The sequence below is a fragment of the Balaenoptera acutorostrata genome, chromosome 11 (assembly GCF_949987535.1).
Source record: "Balaenoptera acutorostrata chromosome 11, mBalAcu1.1, whole genome shotgun sequence".
Lineage (NCBI taxonomy): Eukaryota > Metazoa > Chordata > Mammalia > Artiodactyla > Balaenopteridae > Balaenoptera > Balaenoptera acutorostrata.
The window spans coordinates 37060698-37084974 of record NC_080074.1 but is presented as its reverse complement, the minus strand read 5'-3'; the positions used below and the strand labels follow the sequence as shown (position 1 = coordinate 37084974).

General features: G+C 37.9%; 1 protein-coding gene across 4 annotated transcripts in view; it reads left to right on the top strand.

Moving 5' to 3' along the window:
* TMTC2 (transmembrane O-mannosyltransferase targeting cadherins 2) overlaps positions 1–24277 on the top strand; it is a 900074-nt gene that overhangs the window by 325465 nt on the left and 550332 nt on the right. For all 4 annotated transcript variants that reach the window (XM_057556839.1, XM_057556840.1, XM_057556841.1 and 1 more), the window contains exon 9: positions 5764–5845. In XM_057556839.1, the coding sequence (XP_057412822.1) occupies positions 5764–5845 (82 nt within the window). The remainder of the gene's footprint in view (positions 1–5763; positions 5846–24277) is intronic.

The following is a 24277-nucleotide window of genomic DNA, read 5'->3' as shown; positions in this document are numbered from 1 at the left end:
CAAAAATAGGTACAAAATTTGGTATATGGTTAACTTTTAAAAATAAGACAATTCAAGCTGAAGCCATTAGTAGTATAAAATTTTCTCATGTTTAATATTACCAAGTGCTTCCTTGAGTAGGAGCTCCAGGTTTGGGGTGTGTGTGTGTGTGTAAATATATAAGTATCTGTTTTTATATTTCTTCACTTTGTAGTTGGAAAAAACGTTGATCATCCCTCAGAAGAGAAACTGTTTGCCTTGTATACCCGCTCAGGTGGGCACCTCTTTCTGAACAGGTGCAGTAGCATACAGTTTAATTAGAAAACAAAATAAATGTGCTGAAAACTAATCTTATGCTGTGGAACAGGCTATCTAAACTTTACTGAATATTTATCTTACATGTGTATGTTTTAGTGCTGCCAGTCAGAAGAGGACCTGACCAAGCCTAGTCCTGATTGAGGATGCCTTTTTTCATGAGTTTAAATGATATTAATCTTGAATCTGTTTTTAATATTCAGTAGAGTGCTACAAATATTATACGAATATAAGGATAAGTATACTGATAATCTCAAATCCCTAACCCCTAGTTACTCATGCAGCCCTTGCCAGGAATATGTCTCTGCACTGGTTCCATTCAGTTCTCCTCTTTTCTCATCTTTCTAGCTCTTTCCCTTCATCCCATAGTCATTTATGCTTCTTCAGATCCAACCAGTTAATTCTTCATATCAGCACTAATATGCTAACTGCAGACAATGCCTAATCTAGAATTGTTCAAAGTTCTGATGGTAAAATTTCTAAAGTATTTGCCAAGTATTCCTATAGGTCTGTTTGATATTGACTTTCTAATCTTTTGCACTGTCAGTTGGTCTTTGCTTCCGCATACTGGGTTTTTGCTGGTTTAACTGACTCCTGCGTGAATACACCAAATTGTTATATACAAACTGTAAATACTTTCCGAGAATTACAGTTTGCAAATTTGAAATTCTACTTGCCAACCACCTTAGTTTATAATGAAAGCCCTTGGTCTAGTATTGTAGGGTTCAAGTTGTGTGACTCCAGTGTGATAGGAATGACTCTAAAAAAATAATCATATAAGCACAATTAAAAGAAAAGGGAAATTACTGGGAGTTGGAGCCATCACAGAGGGCTTTATAAAAACGTGGGCTTTCAACCAAGCCTTGAAGCATAAAATATATATGAATGAATGAAAAAAAAAAAAAGAATAACATTACAGACCAGAAGAAATAATTAAGGAAGAACATAGGAGCTACAGTTAAGGTACATAAGGAAATTGGCCTGATATGGTACAGAAATTTATCCAAGAAGATTTGAACTAGATTGTGAAATATTTTGAAAATTAGACTGGTTATTAACTAAAATGAGTGGAAACAGGGTGCTATTAAAATATTTTTGAGCAATGGCATAACATGAAAACAGTTCTGTTTAAGTATTATTAAGCTGGTAAAATGAAGTTCAGTGAGTCAGGAAATCTGAAATCTATTGTAACATTCAAGATGTGAGCCAGAGGCTTCCCTGGTGGTGCAGTGGTTAAGAATCCGCCTGCCAATGCTGGGGACACGGGTTCGAGCCCTGGTCCAGGAAGATCCCACACGCCGCGGAGCAACTAAGCCCGTGCGCCACAGCTACTGAGCCTGCACTCTAGAGCCTGCGTGCCACAACTACTGAAGCCCGTGCGCCTAGAGCCAGTGCTCCGCAACAAGAGAAGCCACCTTGATGAGAAGCCCCCGCACCGCAAAAGAGTAGCCCCCGTTCACCGCAACTAAAGAAAGCCTGCGTGCAGCCACGAAGACCCAAAAATAAAATAAATAAATTTATTTTTTTAAAAAAAGAATATTTAAAAAAAAGATGTGAGCCGGAAGAGCCTTTTATTTGGGGGAGGTGGAAGTATTGCGAATGAGAGACATTTTATAGGAAAATCGTGAAATTTAGTTTCTACCATGGCATAAAATTCTGCAAAGGATTTTTGAATTTTGGTAATTAGGAACCAGACAGTGGCATTCAAGGTGGAAAGAATAAAATTTTTTTGAGGAGATAGATGGAAGAAAAATCAAAGAATGTCAGAGCTCTCTATGCCAGGTCGGAAGCTAGTTATTTCCCTTTGACTTATGATTTTAGCAACCCCTCAAAATTGGTATTATGTTCATTTTTCCAAATGAGGAAGAAGAGACTAAGAGTCACACAGCTAAATAAGTAGAGGCAGCAAGATTCAAACACAGGCTAGTCTGGCTCTGGGCCGGTTCTCTCAATGAGAATTGAAGAAATTCATTGTTAGCCCTCAGTGCTCTATGACTGATCCCCTTGCTTATTGGGTTATTTGTTTGCTATGTGCCTCCTGCAACTAGCACTTGCAAGCGAGCAGTCTGTGTTGTTCAGTTATATGGTTATATCCCCAGTACTTAGAACAGCACAAGGCGTTCGATACAAGTTTTTTAACCTACAAAAACAAGTGAACACGCAAATAAGTCATAGCCCTGGCAGCGGAAACCCAACTTCTCCACTCACATTTCCCTTATTTGTCACAGCTGACCACAGCCCCTTTTTCTTGGTTTTCTCAACCACCACCTGTGTCCAAACATCCCAACCAATATACAAAATGAGTAACGATGCTTGATGTGAGAAGTTCATATAACCAGAGGCTACTCCGTAACACTTGCTTGTAGAAAATGCTGACATAATCTAAAAGACTCCAAGAAAAACCTGCTGAGCCATGATGTTTTTCTTCTCCACTTTCTTAACTGCTACCCCTCTATAACAATAATAGTGAAAAGAGCCTGATTAAACATAGTGTGACCTCCTTACCACCCTTCCTAGGACCCAGTGATGTGTGTGTTTGGTTGGCTTATGCATCTGCTTGAATTAATTTTTTTTTAATGCATTTTTAAATTTTATTTATTTATTTATTTTTGGCTGTGTTGGGTCTTCGTTTCTGTGCGAGGGCTTTCTCCAGTTACGGTGAGTGGGGGCCACTCTTCATCGCGGTGCTCGGGCCTCTCACTGTCGCGGCCTCCCTTGTTGCGGAGCACGGGCTCCAGACGCGCAGGCTCAGTAGTTGTGGCTCATGGGCCTAGTTGTTCCGTGGCATGTGGGATCTTCCCAGACCAGGGCTCGAACCCGTGTCCCCTGCATTGGCAGGCAGGCTCTCAACCACTTTGCCACCAGGGAAGCCCCTTGAATTAATTTTATATAGTGTCCTGAGAATTTTATTTTCCTCATAATTTGGCACTTGACCAAATAGTGGTCAAAGTAGAAAAATGGGTCTTTGCATGATGGTTTGATACTTCCCCCAAAAAAGAATGTTCTGACCTTTGATGTATTTGTTTTGTATCTAGGAGGTGGTGGGACTCACTGTCTTTAATAACCTGGTTCATTTGAGTAACCTGAGACTACTGGCCTTTGAGTTCTGATTTATTTTTTAAAGCTATATACTATTGCTTTGCCAGTGGACTACACATAAGAATTTTACTATGCTGTTTACTGTGACATTGATAAATGAGCCACTTTCTTCTCTTCTGTCCTTAAAACTTAAGTGGAAGAAAGTTCACAGACCCTTTTATATTTTTGCATATAACATTTGTACAGACTCTTTACCAATGATAGTTTTCATTATACATCTTTCTTTTATCATCTTCTGCAAGTTCTTTGTACATTATTTTCCAGTGGTGATTTAAAGGCTAAGCATGTGTTTTGAGGCTGTGTATATAATAAAACATATTCTTTGTCATTCAGAACTCTGCATTCTATTGCATACTATATATGTATATATATGTATATATATATATATATACATATAAATAATAGTTAACATTTATTATAAACTCAGAATATGCCTATGTACTGTAATAGCTACTTCATGTGTATCCTTTCAGATAATTCAGTAATCTTATGAAATAGATTTTATTATCCTCATTAAAAAATAATAGACTTTATTTTTAGAGCAGTTTTAGGTTTACAAAAAATATATTGAGCAGAATGTACAGAAATGGCATATACTCTCCCACCCTCTTATACAGCTTCTCTGGTTGTATCAACTTGAGCTCATGTTGTACATGTTGCAATTAATAAGCCAATACTGATACATTATTATTAATTAAAGGCCATAGTTTACATAGGGGTTCACTCTTTGTGTTGTATATTCTATGGGTTTTGAAAAATGTATAATGACATGTATCTGCCATTACAGTATCATGCAGAATAGTTTCATTGCCCTAAAAATCCTCTGTTCTCCACCTGCCCTCTTTTCTGTAACAGAGAAAATTATAACTAGGAGATGAAATTATTTTCCAAGGTTCACGTAGCTACATAAGTGTGAGAGCTGCTCGGCCTCCTGGCATCTGTGCTCTTAACTGCATGATCATTTAGTGAATCCTAACTGGGTAAGATTCTTGCTAATTCTTACTAACTTCATCAAAGTGTGATATGTGTAGCAAGTATTTTGCCTGTGCTTTCCTTTGAACTTAAAATGCTGTGAGAAATATCGCAGGAGATTTTTAATTTTTAATTATTGGAAATTTGACAAGCCTTGTGAATTAAAGAGGAGTTATTGACTGGAGTAGCATTAGTAAAAGGAAAGAGGGCAACAGAGTGAATTTTTTAAGTGAACGAATAAAAAGGAGAAGTCATATGGAGAAATGAGTCAAAGTTGCATGAAATTTAGAATATTAGCTTAACTATACACCTCTATCTTTGGAAGAATTGTCTCCTTAAAAGTGATTTTAAAAAATATATGTGAAGGGGAAAGAAAAACATCACCTGAAGTTTATGTGGTAGATAGCATTTAAATTAGAAGGAACAGACAGATAAGATTGTTTCTCTTGACTCTAGACCCACAGCTTCTGGATACCACCCCGTGCCTTGCTTCTACCCAGTTAGCATAGATCTTCATTTTAACCTTGCAGGACGAGACAGAACTGTTTTAGGAAAGGTCTTCTTTGGGCTGTTCTCCTACCTTGAGTCACCCCTTTTTGTTACTCTAGAGTCAATTTTGGTGCAGAAGCTATAGCACAGCAAAGAATGTCTAGTTTTAGAATCTGCCTGGATTATGATATTATTTCATGAAAAATCAGTTTATTGCATATAAGCCTTTGCCCCTACTTTTTGCTTATTTTTTTTTTTCTGAGGATTACGGTAATGTTTACTTAAAACTGTGGCTAGGGAGAATATCTAGCTTTAGACTAAATCCTGATTTAGCAGTATTGTAGTCCTCAATGACAGCAGCAAGGATAAGCAGTAGTTGCTTGAGAGTCAACAAATTGTGACTTAGTTTCTTCCTATATAAAGTGAACGTTGAAAATAAATAAATAAATAGAATAAAGTGAACATTAAGACAAAATCATCTCAAAGCTAAAATAGTCGTCATTCCTTATAAGGAAGAATGAATAAATGAATGAAGAGAAACAGATCAAAGGGAGAAAATAAAATAGAAAATGAAAATATGTTTCCCACCATTCCTGAAAACTCTCTTATCCTTTTGGTTTCCGTGAAACCATTTTTTCCCTTTTTTCTCTTGCTTTCCTGGTCTCTTCTCTTTGACGTCTTTAATGAACTCACTCTCACTGTCTCTTCTAATCTTGATGTTTCCCAGGATTCTGACCTCAGTCTTCTCTCTCAACATATTCTCTTTGATCATCCTCGTTTAGATAAAAACAAAACACTGTTTTTTGATGATGATTACTAAGTAGACATTAGTCTACTTCATTTGGGCCCAGGAGGTGAAGAATCCCTCATGATCCGCTGCTGAATCATCCATTTTCTCTGTTTTTCAAGGGTCGTAAGAGTGAGGCTGAAAAATTCTTCTTGAAGGCTATTGAGCTGGACCCCACCAAAGGAAACTGTTACATGCATTATGGTGAGTGGTTGATAGTTTTTTTTCCATGTCCCCCACATTTACAGTGAATGTTGATATGAGATTTAGGTTGTGCTGGCAAAGAACATTTTGAGAGGACATTGACTTTTCTGTTGTAGATGTAGCCTCATGCTATAGTCTTGCCTTCTTGTTCAAAGCAGTCACGTTAACAAGGGCTATGCCTTATGTTTACTTTTAGTAATTTTCATAGGACTTCAGTGGGGCAAGGTATTTTCACAGTTGTTGTTTTTTTTTTTTCAAGTTCAGTTTGGAGTTTAAATGAGGTCTCGTCAGAAAATCATCTTGCTTCTTGCCTGGTGCATGGTATATAATTAAAATATTAGCTCGCTTTTCATTCTAAATGATAATGTATTGCTCACTGAATGTATCATTTTGAAGTTTTAGAGGCTTACATTTTGGCCTCAGAGTCTTGCTTTCTGGAAGGTAAGGAGTTACCCCAGCCTGTACTCTAAATGCCTGAGATTGGGGTCAAGGAAAAACTGTAAAGGCTGTAAAGGATGTGTCTCTCATTTGGTTTATCTTAATCAGTCTGGAATGAAGTTACATAACAACTCTGTCACACTCCATGCTGTCATTAGTAGTGAGTCATGTGTTCAGTGAGGCGAAGTATATAGCTGGTTTGGTGTCGGGTAAGATGTGCTGATTTCTACCATATTTGCATTTGGACTGGCTTTCAAGGAGCCTAAAAGCATTTAGTTTTGCTGATCCCTTGGAAAATAAAAACAAATTTTTGACCACTGTTGGCTTTGATGTGTTTGTTTTATCAAGTAGTAAACTTAAAGATGGATGGAAATGAAAAATCTTGGGAAAATAAAGCTAATATGCTCGTATAATATTAAATTTCTTCTTCCATTACCCAACTAGTAAAAACAGATCAGTGACAGGCTATGATTGTGGAAAATGGAAATAAAAAAATGGAGGATACACTTAACCAACCACCGGTCCATTTGTTTATATTGTGTGTATATGTTTATAAACCTAGGGTTATGATACTTTATCTTTCCAGCATAACATAGCATGTAATTTCACACAACTTATTGCATCACCACTCCTGATTTTGTTTCACAATGCAGTTTTATTGCCATGTTAAAATAGTAGTCAACTAATTTAAGTTTGCTGCAGAATTTAGTTTACTTCTTCAGATTTTCTTATATGAAGTATTTTAAATTAGGATTTTCTCATGCATATTATTTTGGGTGCCCCTACTGAGCTAAAGTAATTCCCTGATTATTTTCTATGAGTGCTAAAGGACCTCTGGTCATTTTATGAAATAGGATTTTTTTATCCTGTCTTGGTGCTTGCATTTTCTGTACCTCAAACTAATCCTACTTACTGCATCCTCTAAGCTTGTTTCCCATAATTTTATTATATGCTTTAGATTTTTCACATTCAATTCCTTTAAACGTCATCATTGCTTCATCTGAAATGCCACTGAAAAAAGTCACTATTTATTAATTTTAAGAGATAGCCCCCTTATTTATTATTCTGACTTGTCTGTCTTTACCCACTTCTATCTTTTTATTTATTATTGTTTTTTATATTACAGTATTCTCCTGAAAATAAATTTTTTTCCAGTGGTAGTAATAGGGAGTATTACTCCAATGAGAAATTTTGGGATTTAGTTTTAACAGAAAGTGAAACAAATTCTTTATTGTGTATGTTATTTGGAAAACAGTGATAGATGTTCTGTAAATGCATGTGTAAAACTGATTCTTCTTAGTACTCTTGGGTTATTTTAATTTTTTGGCATATACCTATTATTAGAAGTACACTTATTTTCTAAGGGAGGAATGAGTGCATAATTCAATATATTTTTATGAAATAGTTTCAATATTTTTTCCCCACTCTGGAATAGGAAATGGAAAGGACTGAAGATGAGGCATCAAAAACTAGTAGTTAAGGCAAAATAACCTACAAACAGACAGGAAGCCCATAGCTGAGGGCCTCATATTCCTATTTCACTGTGCTCAGGTTATTTAAAAATGTACATTTAAAGGAATATTAATGATTTTTATTTGGAAAAATTCTGCTTCAAATGACTAAAATTTAGAACTGAAAAGTTCTTTTAAAAGTATCTAATATAACCCCTGTTGTACAAATAAGTAGATTGAAACCAGGAGAGATAAAGTTGATTAGCCCAAGTTAGCTGTAAGTAACTAAATTTTGGGTCCCTTGATAACCATCATTGCTTTTTCTTCTATAATATGTATTCCATTTCTTTCACAACATTGTAGATAGAGAGACAGACAAGTAGGTAGATAGGTGGCTGGGTAGGTAGATAGATATTTTTGATTAGTCAGCACTTCTGTGCAGTTTTAGAATGTCAAATTCTATAAATCATGACTTAGCTTAAAATTATTAAGGAAGGGTTTTTATTAATTTTAATATGTATAAGATGCAAAGCACTGTTGTATTTTCAGAAAGTGAGTCTGTGCTATGTAGGCAATAAATAGGATGATGTCATTTTTAGAAGGTGATGTGGTGGGCAGTAGAGTACTTCTTGAAACCAAATAGTCAGGTTAAACATCTTTGAGGAGGTGATATATGATAGCTTATGCCAACTCTTTGAAGAGCCAGATAAGAGCATTTCAGACAAAAGAAACAAAGTTCGAAGGTCGCAGGCAAGAACAAGCTTGTGTTCACAACAAAGAAAGAGGCTAATGTGACTGGAGCATATTAAATTAACCTGACAGGAAAGTGGGAGGAGATGAGCTTGGAGAGGAGGCAGGGCTAGAGCCCAGGGGCCTTTGTAACCAAGCTAAGGAGTTCACATTTTATTTTAAGAGCAATGGAAGGGACCATGTGGCAAGACAGGATCAGAGAAAGGTCAGAGTAGAGCAAGGGGAACTCTATTGCTGTCTCACAGGCAAGAAATGGTGGTGGCTTAGGCTAGGGAGTGTTGTGGGAATGCAAATATTTAAAATGAAATTATACACTTACCTTCCTTAGAAAATTCTAAGGTAATTAATAGGGAAGACCTATTTTCCATTTTTACACCCTCAATATCTAGCATATTGTCATGTCACAGTAATGTGCAATAAATGTTGAGCTCAGATATATTCTTAATTTTAGAATTGGATGGAGGTTCCAAAACTGACTAAAAGTTTCTTCCGTTAGAATTTGTTTTGCTCTTTGTCCAAGAAGATGCATACTATGATTTTTATATCAGTTCTTCTCCAACTTACTGGTTATGGATATTCTTAGGGTATTTATGCCCATGGATTGAATGAATAATAACACTTCTTCAGCTTAAAAATAAATGTTTGAATGAAATGTTAATGTTAAATGAATGTTTATGTAATGTAAATGAAATGGTAAATGTTGTTTTGAGTCTTTTTTTTTTTTTAATGCTTTTGCAAATGCCAATGAAAATGCCCGAGTTGGTGAGTTTTGTTCTATTGGAAATTCACTCTGCTGGGTGATTGTGTGCTTTTCATTTGCTTGTTAATGATACAGGTGACTTGGAATATGCCATTCAGTTGGGAATAGACAGGAAATTACAGGAATTTATACTGGCTGCAATGGCAATTAGAAGGCAGTATTTAAAAGTACTCTTAGTTACTTGTGTTTTGAATCCACTAGTTTTATGTCTTGGGAGAAGGGATTGCATTAGAGATTGCCTTTTTTTTCTTCATGTTGGCTTGCAAGAAGGAAAGTGAGGCAGGTTTTTAAAACTGGTTTAATAAGTTGGTTAAATGTAGGCCTCTGTGGTACCTATAGTCTCTGGGATTAAGATTCCCCATCTATAAAGTGAAAGGATTGATGTGGGCTTCCATAATGTTTTCCAACTCATATTTCATGTTGTGTCTAATATATACTTAATTTCTCACTGGTCTTTCATCAAAAATTTTAAGGAATGTATAAAAAATAGGTTTCAAACTATGCTATAATAGTATAATGTTGTATTCATATCTCATCAAGCTTACAGTGTACTCCCATGTCCATAAAAAACAAATCATGTCTATTCTTTACAGAATTTAATTTATAAATGTCAAAGGTGAACATTTGGTGCCCTGATGTCTCATGTGGGCCTGTTATTCAAGGGATTCTCCATGAATTTCCTTTTGGCTCCAGTAGAAAGCTTCTGCCAAAAGAATGAAAGTCAAGACAAGTCCCTCCTTGTCTCTTTGTCTTCTTTTGTTTTTTTTAAAGAATTACTGGAAAAACCATTTTTTCAGAAAGAATATATTATAAATCTTTTCTTTATATGCATAGTAGTAAATTTGATATAGACTGAAACAACTAAAACCAATACATATTTGTTATAAGGTACCTACTATGCATAAATCTGAGCCAGATGGAAAGTCATTAGATATTAACCACCAAAGCATAAAAAGTTAAAAAGGAGCAGGTTGTGACAAATGATAATGAGAAGAAGTACTCTTTTATGTAGACATTGGACTGTTCTTCTTTTCCCATCTACCTCTTAACCATATGCTTCTAAGAGCAAAGACTTTAGTGTCTTTTTCTTCATTATTGATCCTTTCTCTGGGTGATGTTCATTTCCAACAATAGTGACAAGTTCTGATCTTCTTCCTCCAGTTCAATATTTAGCAAGCACTATACTAGATGTAAGTGTTACCAAACTCAGGTCTAGCTGCTCACTGCTCGAAAGCCAATACTCAAGAGGCAAGTATTGGTAGAAAGGAAAAGTTGCTTTAATCAGAAGGCCGGCAATCTGGGGAGAAGGTGGACTCATGTCCCAAAACTAACTCTGAAGATTCTGCTCAGCCTTGCCAGTTTTTAAAGGGAAAAACCTCAGCGAATCATCAAGACAGGAGGTCAAGCTCTGCATCGTTTTCCATTGCGCGCAGGCTGGCTGACCCCTCATGATCTTTCTTCAGATGTTATCTTGCCCATGTGGACTGCCTGCAGGATCACTAAGGGAGCTGCTGGGGTGGAAAGCTAGTCATTCTTTAACTACTTAATTGTTCATTCCTACTTCTTTTAATTTAGGGAAAGAATCAACAGGTTAGGCAAGGTATTGTACGCATTCAGTAGAGCATAAGTCAGGAGTTAGGTTAAATGTTACCTAGTGATCTCGTTTCTATAATTAAGGTTTAAGGGGAACAGAAATAGACAAACAGGAAAGGGGCAAAAGAGCTCTTACAAATCCCCATTTGTCAGACATCATTCCATTTCTATGGGATTAGGGACGAAGGTCCATCTTCTACAACTTCTTCATGCTGACATAGGGCACCATATTCTCAGAGTAGAAGACATGGCTAGTAGAATTAGTTGACATGGCTCTGTAGCATCTCTTTGCTGACAATTTTAGTTGCCTGCTTACATATATGGGCACAGCAAGCTACAATTATTTTGATGCCCACAAAGATATAGATTATTATGAGCAACAGTGTTAATCCCATTCTCTTGAGGCCAGTTCTTGGAATTGTGCTACCCATAGATTCAGTACTGCTCAAGATGGAGCAGCTTATGTCATGGCTACAATCTGGTCATCATGCAGTTAGCTTTTTCCCCTCTGGTAGTAATTATAGTATCTGTAAAACAACTCAAGAATGTGCATCAGACACTGAAAGACTCTGTGACGCTATTGTCCTTATAATTAACTACTTGAGCCTGCTCTTTTGTGACTCAGGGAGGCTTGGGAAGCTTCAGCTTTTCTACAAACAAGAGGCAGGGGACATGGAGGGACCTTTGTACTTGGGTGGGAATTGGGGTGGGGAGCCACAGGATTCTGCTCAGTTTCATAGGGATACCACAGGGAACAAGACAGGCTCCAATGTAGACTGCAAACTGAAGAGGGAGGCACAAATTATAAAAATAATGATTTAATTACAATTACAATTAGTTTTTAAAAGGAGACACAGTATCAACTAAGGGGCCTTGACCCGGGTGGCTGGGGTGCAGGAGAGCTGTGCCTGGTGCATGTAAGCTTTATTTAAATGATGAGTAGGAGTTCTCCAAACAAAAGTGTAGAACTGAGGGGATGCAATAAAGAACACTAAAGCAGAGAAAATGCTTGAGGCAGAAGGCATGGCATGTGTCTGGGGAATAGTTCAAGGACAGAACTAGGACCATAGTTAGATGCTAAGAGAAGATACATAGAATGTACATCCAAATTGAGGAAATCCAAATTATGAGAGCTGATCATTTTTCATCTTGGGCCCACAGAGAAGTGTGGACTGTTTTAAACTATAATTATCTTTATTATTTTTTAGAGGTATTACTATCAACAAGATTAGAATCCTGAAAGCTTCTTACTACGTTTATCAAACAATTTATGATCTAACCCAATGTTTTCAGACCCTGATCTTCTTTGGTCATTATCTAACCCCTGTGAGGTAGGAATGGATCCCAGTACATTTGACTAAGATAATAGAAGTTCAGAATTTTCAAGTGACTTTCCAGATCAGAAATTTTCAACATATATCTGTAGTGGGAGAAGAACTTGAAAATCCAGCTCTTTCAACTTTTTAAGTCCAGAACTTTCTGTTAATGTTGTAGTCTGTTTTTCTCCAGCATGGTTTATATATATTAAATTTCATTTTAAAAAGTAGTTACTGGAGGAAATTGTTAAAATATTGGGTTTGACTTTTCATCAGTGAACACTAAAAGAAGAAGCTTGAAAACTATGTAATGGGTTGAATTGGTGAGAGGCCTATGGTTTTTATTATTTGTAATTAAAATAGAATATGGCAGTGAACTGAGGTTGGTTGTAACATTTCATTTTTAATCACTTCAGAAATTGTAAGAGTAATTTTAAAAAATTAAATAATGACCTTAATTAGTGGTATTTCCTTGATTAAAAATGAAAATATATTTTTGGCCTTTGCAAAAATTATATTGAGATTCCAGTTATATTCAATGCTTAGGATGAAAACATTTTGCTAAAGTATCAGTGCTTTGTGTGCTTTTACTGCTCCAAGGACAGTAGAGGCAGTTTACAGGTGTATAATTAGAACTGGATTTTTCTAAATGTTGTTCCAAACTATTTCACGTCTTGCCTAGGATTTTTTTATTTTTAAATTTTCTCCTATAACAATGTGTTTAGTAATTTAATTTAATCTTCCTACCTGTGTGTATTTTATATGAGATACTTTCCAGAGACTTTTAGAGTTAAAACTTTCCCATGAGTAAAATGGGAAGAAATAGGGAAGGGATTAGCTAAGCTTACAAGCCAAAAATGAAGGGAAAATTAAATGATTAATTTGTTTCAAAAAAGGGATATAGTTAAAGGACAAACAGTAAAGTGATAGGAAATAATTTCCTTAAAAGCAAAAGGTAAAAGATCAGGCTACTTAAGATATGAGAAACTCTATAAAACTACGAGGAAAATAGAATACAAAGACCAAGGGTTACGAACAAACAATTCTCAAAAGAAAAAATATAATAGGTTTTAAACGATAGGTAAACATACAATTTCATTAGAAATCAAAGAAATTCAAATTCAAGTAAAGAATTCAGTGAATTCTTTTCAGCTGCTCTAGCATTTATTCTCAGTAATTCTTCTCTTGGTAATATATCTTAAGAAAATATAATTTTTTTCTATGTTTATCAACAAAGATAGTAATCAGACCACAGCACTGCTATTTATTAGCGGCAAAAATTAAAAAAGCATTTAAATGCCCCAAAAAGGAAAACAATTAAATAAATTATGGTTATCCCCTTTTGAGGAAATATTATAAACCCTAGGTTAAATTTATAAAGAATAATAATAACAGAGGCAACTATCTATGTTATGGTACATGAATAATGATTAAATTATACAAAATAGCTATATCATTAAAAAAGCAAAGTAAAACAAACAAACAGTGTTAAGATGGGATATTTTAGTTTTTTGGACTTTTACAGTCAATTTTTTTTGGGGGGGAACAGGCTTAATGTTTTCTATTTTATGTTTTCTTTAATGAGCACATTAGTTTTGGAAGGACTAAATTCTTTAGCAAAATGTGAAAGTACAAGCATCTTAATCTATTGCTCAGATAGTCTGTAGAAAAGATAGGAAAATTATTATAGTAACCAAATAATTATCCAAAAATTATTTAACAGAACTCAACATGTAAAACTTAAGACAAAAATTAAGTGAGAAAGGAATAAAAAGTAGAGCAAGGCATCTTGTCTGAATTCTCTTTAAATACTGTATTTCCATGATGAATTCATCAAATATAATAACAGTACAAACATTTACTAAGTGCTTTTGTGTCCTGAGAAATTCGCATTTAATCCCCACAAAAGCCAGGTGATGAGGTTACCTGTCTCCATTTTACAATGAGGAAGGTGAGGTCATCAAGCTGTAAGGTAGATTACCTAATATTTCAGTGCCATTTAGTATAGAGGCAGCATTTGAACCAGAACACTCCTGACTGCTGTGTTGCACTGTCATCAACTCTATGTCAGTGTAAGAGATGAACACAGATATTTTACATCCATGGATGCTTTATTGGTGGATGATACAATATGTATCAGATACACTGAAAGTTGGGAATCGCTCACCTTTTATTATCATTCGGGACATTTAGAAGTAGAAGACTATTTCTATTTACCTTGTCAAACATGGACAACTCATTTAAGGTCCAAGCTTCAGTGAATGATGAGGTGGTCTTTGTTCTTCTGTTGTTTTTTACCTTTTTATTCTGAAGCCATAAAAGACTTGAAAATAAGAAGGAGAAGTCTTTATGGAATTCATGCATTTATGATGAATATTCCATTCTTGGTTCTATCTGAATTTTCTTTTGAGGAAGGAGAATAAGTAAGAATTTTGTATACATATAATATTTATTATTTTGAATCTACTACTTATTGGCCTTTTAAATTTCATTTCCAATAACCTTTTATAGAAAGTATAATATAAAATGCTACTTAAAATATGAACACTTTGGGGCTTCCCTGGTGGCGCAGTGGTTGAGAATCTGCCTGCCAATGCAGGGGACACGGGTTCGAGCCCTGGTCTGGGAAGATCCCACATGCCGCAGAGCAACTGGGCCCGTGAGCCACAACTACTGAACCTGCGCGTCTGGAGCCTGTGCTCCGCAACAAGAGAGGCCGCGATAGTGAGAGGCCTGCGCACAGCGATGAAGAGTGGCCCCCGCTTACCACAACTAGAGAAAGCCCTCGCACAGAAATGAAGACCCGACACAGCCATAAATAAATTAATTAATTAATTTAAAAAAAAAGAAAATATGAACACTTTGTATAAAATTTTAGTTTTCATAGTACAACTAAAACTCTTAATATATTAAGTACATAGTATATCAATCTATAACCCCTATGCAGTGTATACTTGAGCTTTATAAGCATTTTTCATAAAACACATTTAAAATACAACTCATTGTGGTGATAGCAATCAGGCATCCCGCAGCCTGGCACCATTGTCATACAAATGGCCCCTTGTTAGTAGTACAGCTGTAAGCAAATGTCTTTACCTCTCAGCGCTCCCATTTCCCCGTATGGAAGATGCTCATAATACCATGCTTCTGAGATTCCAAAATGACAGAGGTCTGGCTCACTGTCTTAGTCCATTCAGGCTGCTGTAACAAAATACCACAGACTGAGTGGCTTATACACAACAGAAATTTATTTCTCACAGTTCTGGAAGCTGGAATTCTGAGATCAGGCTGCCAACATGGTCTGGTGAGGGCCCTCTTCTGGGTTGCAGATTTCCCCTTGTATACTTGCACGGTGGAAGAAATGAGGGAGCTCTCTGAGGCCTCTTTTATGAGAACACAAATCTCAGAGCCCTCATGACCTAATCACCATCCAAAGGCCCTACCTACTAATGCCCTCACCTTGGGAGTTAAGATTTCAACATTTAGACCATAGCGCCCACCAAGTTTTATTATATTTATTATATTTCAAAAAAGAAATGCATACTATTGTTATAAAATATACAAGGATTATAAGATGCTTCACAGTACTAGAATGATTAAATCAATTCAAGTAATATGGCGTGGCCTGACTCCAGAGTTTTCAGAATTTACATAAAGGAAAGTGCTTGGTGTCATGCCAGGCACATATGTATCCATTAATGCTAGTACTCTTATTATGGAATCTCAGTGTCAAACAGTTACATTTCTGACCCAGTGCTGGATGCTTTTATGCACGGTTTGTCACTCCAGTAATCTAACCCTGTTAGATTAAAATAACATTATCCCTGTTTTACAGATGCAAGATTTAAGGTATCAAGAGTGTAAGTGACATATCGAAGGCCCTTACGCAGAGTAACTTGGAAGAGCAAGGATTTGAACCTAGTCTGATCTCCAGCCCATGATATTTTTATGGTTTGCCTGGTGCTTTCAAAGATTCACTCTTAGGAAATATGAGCCTGGTGGGTCTTCAAAGGTGACACAGATCCAGAATGCTGAGATTTTGGAGGACTGCTGGTGGAGAAACCCACGGAGCTCTCATAATCATGTACTTGAAAGCCTCAGGAAGGAAGGGCAGCTTGAGGTCATCAAGGCAGGGAAAGAGCCTGAAAGGGGCAGATGGAGGGAAGGAGCTTAAGTAGAGGGGAGTGAAAAGAAAAGACAGGAGGCAAGGCACCAACCCCCACCCTGGGCAGTTTTGTTCATGCTGCCTTGTTTATTCCTTCTGATAACACAGTGAGGTTATCCTTGTTTAAAAAGTGAGGAACCTGAGGCTCAAAACCAGAGAATCTTGAAAATAACCAGGTGGCCTTTCTCCAGCACTGAACACAATACCTCACATGAAGAAGGTGATCAGTCAATATTTTGTTCAATAAAAGAATGACTAAGGGAGGATAGACTGGCTTTCAGTTGGTTTTACTCTTTCCTTTTCTTATCTCTGCTTCCATTTTTTTGCATGGGAATAGAATCTACCTTGTTTAAATCATTTGTGACTAAATCTTATTTTGCTAAGAAAAAGGTACAGTTAAGTTCTTGTCTTTTTTTTTTTAAATATAAATTTATTTATTTATTTATTTATGGCTGTGTTGGGTCTTCGTTTCTGTGCGAGGGCTTTCTCTAGTTGCGGCAAGCGGGGACCACTCTTCATCGCGGTGCACGGGCCTCTCACTATCGCGGCCTCTCTTGTTGCGGAGCACAGGCTCCAGACGCGCAGGCTCAGTAGTTGTGGCTCACGGGCCTAGTTGCTGCACGGCATGTGGGATCTTCCCAGACCAGGGCTCGAACCCATGTCCCCTGCATTGGCAGGCAGATTCTCAACCACTGCGCCACCAGAGAAGCCCCTAAGTTCTTGTCTTAGTCCACTAGGGCTGCTATAACAAAATACCATAAACTGCATGGCTTATGAACAACAGAAATTTATTCCTCACGGTTCTAGAGGCTGAAAGACCCAAGATCATGCTCAGGTCGATTTGGTGCTGGTGAGGCCCCCTTCCTCATTTACAGCCATCTTCTCTCTGTGTTCTCCTGTGGTGGAAGGGAAAAGGGAGCTCTCTGAGGTCTCTTTTATGTGGGCACTGATCCCATTCATGAGGGTCCCACCCTCACGAGCTAAGCACCTGTCAAAGGCCGCACTTCCACATACCATCACTTTGGGGGTTAGGATTTCAGCATATGAATGGGAGGAAGGCACAGACATTCAGACCATAGCAACAATTTACATATATTCTTTTGAAGATTTTGTGTAGGACTCAAAAAGCTATAAAAGCAAGATGACGAGAACTGAATTAAGTTTTGGATTAGGGCACAGAAAATGCACTGGATTTTGGACGGCAGATCATGGATTTTGGAATGAGGCACACCCAGCCCTACTGCTGAGTATCTCCTTGAGCATGTTCCACCTTCCGCTAGCCTCTCTGCTGCTCAGTTTCTCAATCTGGAGATGATTGCTACTGCCTCAAGTTGTGAGGATTCACTTACAATTTCATAAAATAACTAGCATGTAATAAATGCTCAGTAAGTTGTAATAATGGCCATTTATTCTTTTAAAATTATAGTGGAAACCATACTAATGTCCTGGAATGAATGAATTGTATAGAAAAATTTTTGAATAAGATATATATAAATAAGGGACAGAAATTAGGGGAAGAGGAGACAGAATAAAAACCTAGGAATTAAGAAAAAGAATAAATCCTTACCTGTCAACGTGCAGACAGGACCAGAGAGAAAGGGAATAATTGCTTATAAGAAGAAAGAAGATTATAAGTTACAAGTAATTGGGAACAGGGAAAGAAAGGGTGGGGAGGAAAGAGACAGAGACAGAGACTGTTTTTCCAGTCTTAGCTATTTGATTTAGTGACCGAATGCACTTGGGAGATTCTTGTTTGCATTCTGCCTCTGCTTAATTAAAACAGTTGTTCCCAAAGGTACGTTCGTGTACCCTGCCATTGACTCCTCCATGCCTTCGTGGATGCATCTGTAAGTGAATACCTCCACAAAGCCCTTAGAGATGGTGTGGAGCACAGTGAGAAGACTCTGAGCTCTTCTTAGGAAGAGGATGTAAGCTCTTTGACCACCTCTCTCCATTCTCATTACCGCCTGCCTTAACTTAGTCTCAGAGGCATGTTCCTTTCTGTAGTGACTTCGGTGTCTGCGTTTGAGTCCTCTGTCCGCCCCATCTCTTTCCTTACAGCTGCTTTGTCTCAGGTTACACAATATCCCAGAACAAAGTGAAGCTGCTTACCTCTGTCTTTGATTAGGTTGTACCCCTCATTTAGTTATGTCTTTCTCTTCATCTTTAGGTGATGAAACTCAGATTGTTTCAAGTCTTAGCATGAACGTCTCATTCTTGATGAAGCACACTTGATCTCTATTGAATCTGTGTATTACTTAAACTTATAATGGGATTGGGTTGCTTCCCCCTCCGTGCCCCTTCCCCCGCTCCTCCGCTCTCTCTGAGCTCTTCAACTCCTCCCCAGTCTCCTCTCTTCTCTTCCTTGCTCCCCGCTAATTCCCATTCCCCGTCTGACAGTCTTCATAACTCCATCAGTTTCATAACCCTTCTGGAAAGAGTCAGGGGAGAAATAAATGCAATAAAGCAATGCTAACCTTCCTGACCTCCTTTTCAGGTGAGTACAGAGCCCTGGCCTGCTGTTCTTCTACTCTCCTTTGCACTGGACACCTTTCATGCCACCTGTCCAATTCAGGGCAAATTCTTGGCCTCATCCATGTCCCTGGATCTTACGGACAGATCCAGGGCCTTCCAGCCTCAAAGTGAGCAGTCCAGATTGAGCCACTGGGCGTCCTTTTCCTTGTTTCCCCGGCCCACCTGTTTTTTAGCCAGTAACTGGCACATTTATCACACTGAGTCTGTCTCAGTAAACCAGAGCTTTTATTAACTCAGGCGGCCAACGCACAAAAACATAAAGCTACAAAACTCATAGAAGGGCACGGGGGAGAGATTGGTTTGAAGAGTGAGAGCGTGCCTCACTCAGACATTCAGCAAGCTTCCCTTCCGAGAAGCAAGAGAGAAGATTCTCCTCCATAATTTTACTTCTCCCAGGCATAATGAGCACACATTAACAAGTAGCCTGTCTTCAGCAGACTCTCTTTTCAACAGCTCATCTGAATCCTGACCATTGGGTTATCACCCACGCTGTCTTACCAGGAATGCATTACTCACCTCCCCTAATAGAAACAGCCCATGAAGGGCTCACCTCAGCTCCACTTTACCCACTCTTCTTGTTATCATTAGATGTCACCAAAAGCATCTGCCCAAATCCTTCCACTATGGCTTTTTCCTTGTTCCAGTCATCTGAATCTTTGGGAAAAGCCCTCAGGTATAGATAATTGCTTCTGGATACGACTAATGTTCTTTTTCCTGATCTGGCTTCTGAATATATGACCATAGTCACTTTGTAAAAATTCACTTACTTGTGCCCTTTATGTATATTTAAATTTGATTATAAGTTGAACAAAGCCAAACAATCCACCTCCATCCAGAAATGATGCACTTAGCTTGATACCTTGCACACCTCCCTTTTCAAATTTATATCCGTTTTATAGTTAAACTAATTAAACTATCTCCATAATCTCCTCTTTCCTCTGCTAGATGGGAACTACTCCAAGGATAAATGTTGCATTTATCTTCATATCCCCCATATCTTGTTTATACAAGACACAATGTACATATCTTGGGTTGGATACTTTAACCTACAGTTTCTTCTTTTCCCAAACCGTTCAAGTGATTCCATAGTACAATGGAATATAATAAATTTTAGCCACCTTAGGTAGTTTGAACTGTTCTGGAATTAAGATATCTCTGAAGGTATAATTGATGTCTGGATCATTTGTTGTATTCCGAGGAAAATTCAAAGCTCTAAAACCACGGCCACGGCCACCATGTTGCGCAAGTCCAAGAGACACATTCATAGAGACATCATTGTGAATGGCACCCTTGAGAATTGTGCAGTGCCCAGCATGTGTGGCCATTCACTGCAGCCCTGCCTAAAAATCACTGTGAGATGAGAGGCTATGAATAGGCAAGTGCCTGGTGACCTGGGCTAACTAGGTTCTAGCTTGCTCTGGAAGATGAAGCAATATGATTAGTTAATTCAGTCCTGCTATTGAATATGTATTTATTAAATCCCCACCATGTGCCAGGAAGTAAGAGAGTGAGCCACTGTGATATCTGGGGGAAGAGCATTCCAGGTAGAGGGAATGGCAAGACTGTGGAGCATGGGTCTTTGTTACTCTGGTGTGTTAGATGAACAGCAAGAGGCTAATATAATTAAGTAACCAAGGGGGAGAGTAGTAGAAGGCAAAGGAGATGAGGTCAGAGAACCTCATAGTAGTAGAGACTGGGGGGGAGAGCCCCGTGCTGGTCATATCAGGCAACGTAGTCCAGTGTAATGACTTTCACTTTCCCTGAGTCAACTGTAGAATGACGGGATCTGACAGGATCTCTTTGGCTGCTGTGCTGAGAATACCCTGTAGAACCAAGGGCAGAAGTGTGGAGACCCATTAGGAAGTTATTGCTGTAATCCCGGGGGAGAAGACGGTTTGAGACAGGGTGGTATCAGTAGAAGTAAGACAATTCTGGATACATTTTGCTTTTTTTTTTTTTTTAAAGAAATTCACGTTCTTTTGTTTATTTATTTATGACTGTGTTGAGTCTTCGTTTCTGTGCGAGGGCTTTCTCCAGTTGCGGCGAGTGGGGACCACTCTTCATCGTGGTGCGCGGGCCTCTCACTGTCGCGGCCTCTCTTGTTGCGGAGCACAGGCTCCAGACGAGCAGGCTCAGTAATTGTGGCTCACGGGCCCAGTTGCTCCGTGGCATGTGGGATCTTCCCAGACCGGGGCTCGAACCCGTGTCCCCTGCATTGGCAGGCAGATTCTCAACCACTGCGCCACCAGGGAAGCCCCCATTTTGCTAATCTGATGTCCTCTCTAAGGGGAACTATTTTAATGCAAATGCTATATGTTCTAGCTGTTATTTTATAAACAAGATTTTCATTTGCCTTTGACCATTTTTAAAGCTATATATGAATGATTTTTTACTAAAGAGTATTGGATCATTATGACACTTATTACAGATCATTTTATCTCCTTAATTTAGTAGCATTGATCATAAGAGTGAATTTTTCATAGTATTTTAGTAAGAAATGACAGTTCCACTAAGCTAGGGAGTTTTTATGCAGAACTTTTAAGCAGTATTTGAGCCTACGGCTTAAGGCCAGCTTACAATTTTATGGATTTCTACCTTTCAGACAGCTTTTTAAATCCAGGAATTAATGAAAGATTGATCTTCACAGGCTTGTCATATTGATATGTTGGTAAAAATCTACCAAGTAATTCAAATTGTTCAGTTAGAGAATTGTCCAGAGAAGAAGTGGTATCCCTTTAATGCTGAAACAGTTGAATCCAAAACTGTTGACTGCTTTTCCCCTTTTCCCATGTTAGCCTGTGAGGAGACTTACACTCTTTGTATCTGGACCTCTAGAGAATGCTTTCTCTTTTTATATCCTCTTCTGTTTTTTCCTATTCAAACGTCTTTTTTCTTTCTTTCTTTCTTTACAGTTTCTCATCTTGTTTTTTTCTCCCTTTGATTGGAGAAATGAAATAAGATGATAATAATTAACTTGGGTAAGACAAATTACAAACCAAAGAAATAATGATAAAGTGTGGTAGCACAATACACCCCGGAGAACAAAATGTGTTTTACTTAAATTTTTGTGGTTTCTTTATTTGAAAGTCTACTCAAGTATCAAACACAAAGAATGTGTTTGTCTACTATATCTGAAAGAAAAGTGATGTCTCAGAGATCTAGTCTGCAAATGAGGGATAAAACTCTTAAATCTCCTTATTTCGAGTTTGAGAGAGTAAACGTGTATGTAATGAGTATATCTTATTCATACACATATATATTTCTAGCTACACATGTATGTGTAACCTGGTCATTATGCCTGTAATATGAGGAAGGGCATGCCGCATGCAGTTGATTTCCAGAAAAGTTCAGTCTAACTGGTAGCCAATCCCAGACATGGAGTCCCGAGCATGGTGCAAAACATTTATTTTCTTGTTCCATAAGACAACTGGTTCTCAAACTGTGGGCACTGGCAGCATCCGCTTTAGTTGGAAACTTCTTAAAATTGCAAATTTTAAGGCTCTGCCCCAGACCCGCCGCATCTGAAATTCTAGGGATGGGACCTAGCTCTCTGTTTTATCAAGTCCTCCAGGTGATTGTGATGTGCTCTAAAGCTGGGGAACCACAGGCAAAGGCAACCCTTCAGGTCTTACAGGATCCACCAGTGTGGATGGACTCTCCAAAGTGCCTGCCCTTCTCAAGTTTTCTTGCTTTCCTTTTCTAACACCTTTCACGCCTCGCAGTGTCCTAGCTCCATTGTGTCTCAGACTGAGGTACCCTCAATCTCAGAGCCCCAGTAGCAGCTCCTACCCACAGAACTTCAGGATCTGGCTCTGTCTTGGTGGGTGCAACTGTCGGCCTTTATATTCTTCAGTGAAGAGCGCCTCTGGCTCACTTGCTGGTATTGATCACTTCTCCTAAAACTGATTCAGTGCCTTATTGTGTAAAACAGTTCACTTCACAATAGTGATCAAGACAAGAGGATTGAGATCAACAGCCTGTCACATATGCTGTAAGTGGGGCAGCGGTACTGGGACAATTCTGGTTTATTCCCCCTCGTTCCAGCACAGTTGACAATACCATTCTCTTTCACTCTTTTAAGTACTCTAGTTTAGATGGTAAATCATAGTACAGTGAACTTAAATCATAAGCAGTTCTACCACTATTGGATAGTGGTCAAAGAAGGATTCACCAAGAAGGAACTGTTTTAGGGCATAAAAATGAAAGATGTCCAAGAGGTAGGCAAGACAGGCCTGGAGCTTGGGGTGGGACAAGGCAGAGAAACCTTAGAGGCTGAGGGTTCAGGACAAATAAGGATGTGAAGCAGCAGCTTACACTAAGGGAAGCGGAAGTAGTTCAGAGTCTGGAGCCAGGGTCTGGTGGGAGCAATAATAGAAGAAGCTGGTGGAAGAGGAGCAGTTAAGGTCATCTTTTTGTTTGTTTGTTTGTTTGTTTGTTTCTTATTCCCCCAACAACGTATAGATTTAGGCTCTTTGGATAATTATTTAGAAGAAACCTAGTATGTCTTCGTTTCCTTATTTATGTTGGTTCTATGTATTTGAAATGCTTATTGCCCTATTTTCCATCAATTTTGGGCCCTCTTTCAAACAAATGATTACTATATAAATAGCATAATAATAACGTACTTTCAACTTTGGTTCAGATTTTCAAATTCACTTTAAAAAGAGATACGAAATGATTCGCATTCCATAATGTTTTAGGCTTTATCACAGCAAAACAGTAACCCTGGACTATGGAGATCTATGGCCTGTCGAGAACAGAGTGCAGGGAATTATGCAAATACCTTACTAATATGCTGTGTTATTGTTTTTCTGAATGTTAATATGATTGAATCCTCCTGTTAGAAAATGATCGTTTAGGAATTCTTTCCGTCACCATTTGCAATACTAGAAATTATGTGTTCCGTGTAGTTTTGTGATCTTGGAAGCTGCTTACAAAGTCTGTGTTCTGTGGCAAAGCTTACCTAAAGCATAAGGAAATGTTTTTAAATATTTGAAAAATTGTATATTTGATTTTACACAGTTAGTTAATGTTACTCTTTTTTTTGTTGTTGATGAACACAGAGATGTGTTCGGCATTAATAGACCTTGGAAGGCTTTGCCCTGGACATTGCACGTCAACTGTCCTCTTAGGCCATTGAGTATCATTGTCTTCATCACGTAGACTTCTTGTCAGTGTCCGTCTGTGTTTCTGTGTGGACAGCATAGATTTCATTCCCTTCCTTCTTTCTTTTTTACCAGAGCTAATATTATGTCCTTTTCCCTCTACCATCTGGAGTAATAAATTTTAAGAAAATAACCTTCATTATTCCATTAATTGTTGCATTTTCCTACTATTAATACAGAATACATTTCAGGATTAATAGCTGTCTAGAAAAGGAAAAAGAACAATTATTAAATTCCTACATTATCCTTTGTTTAAATA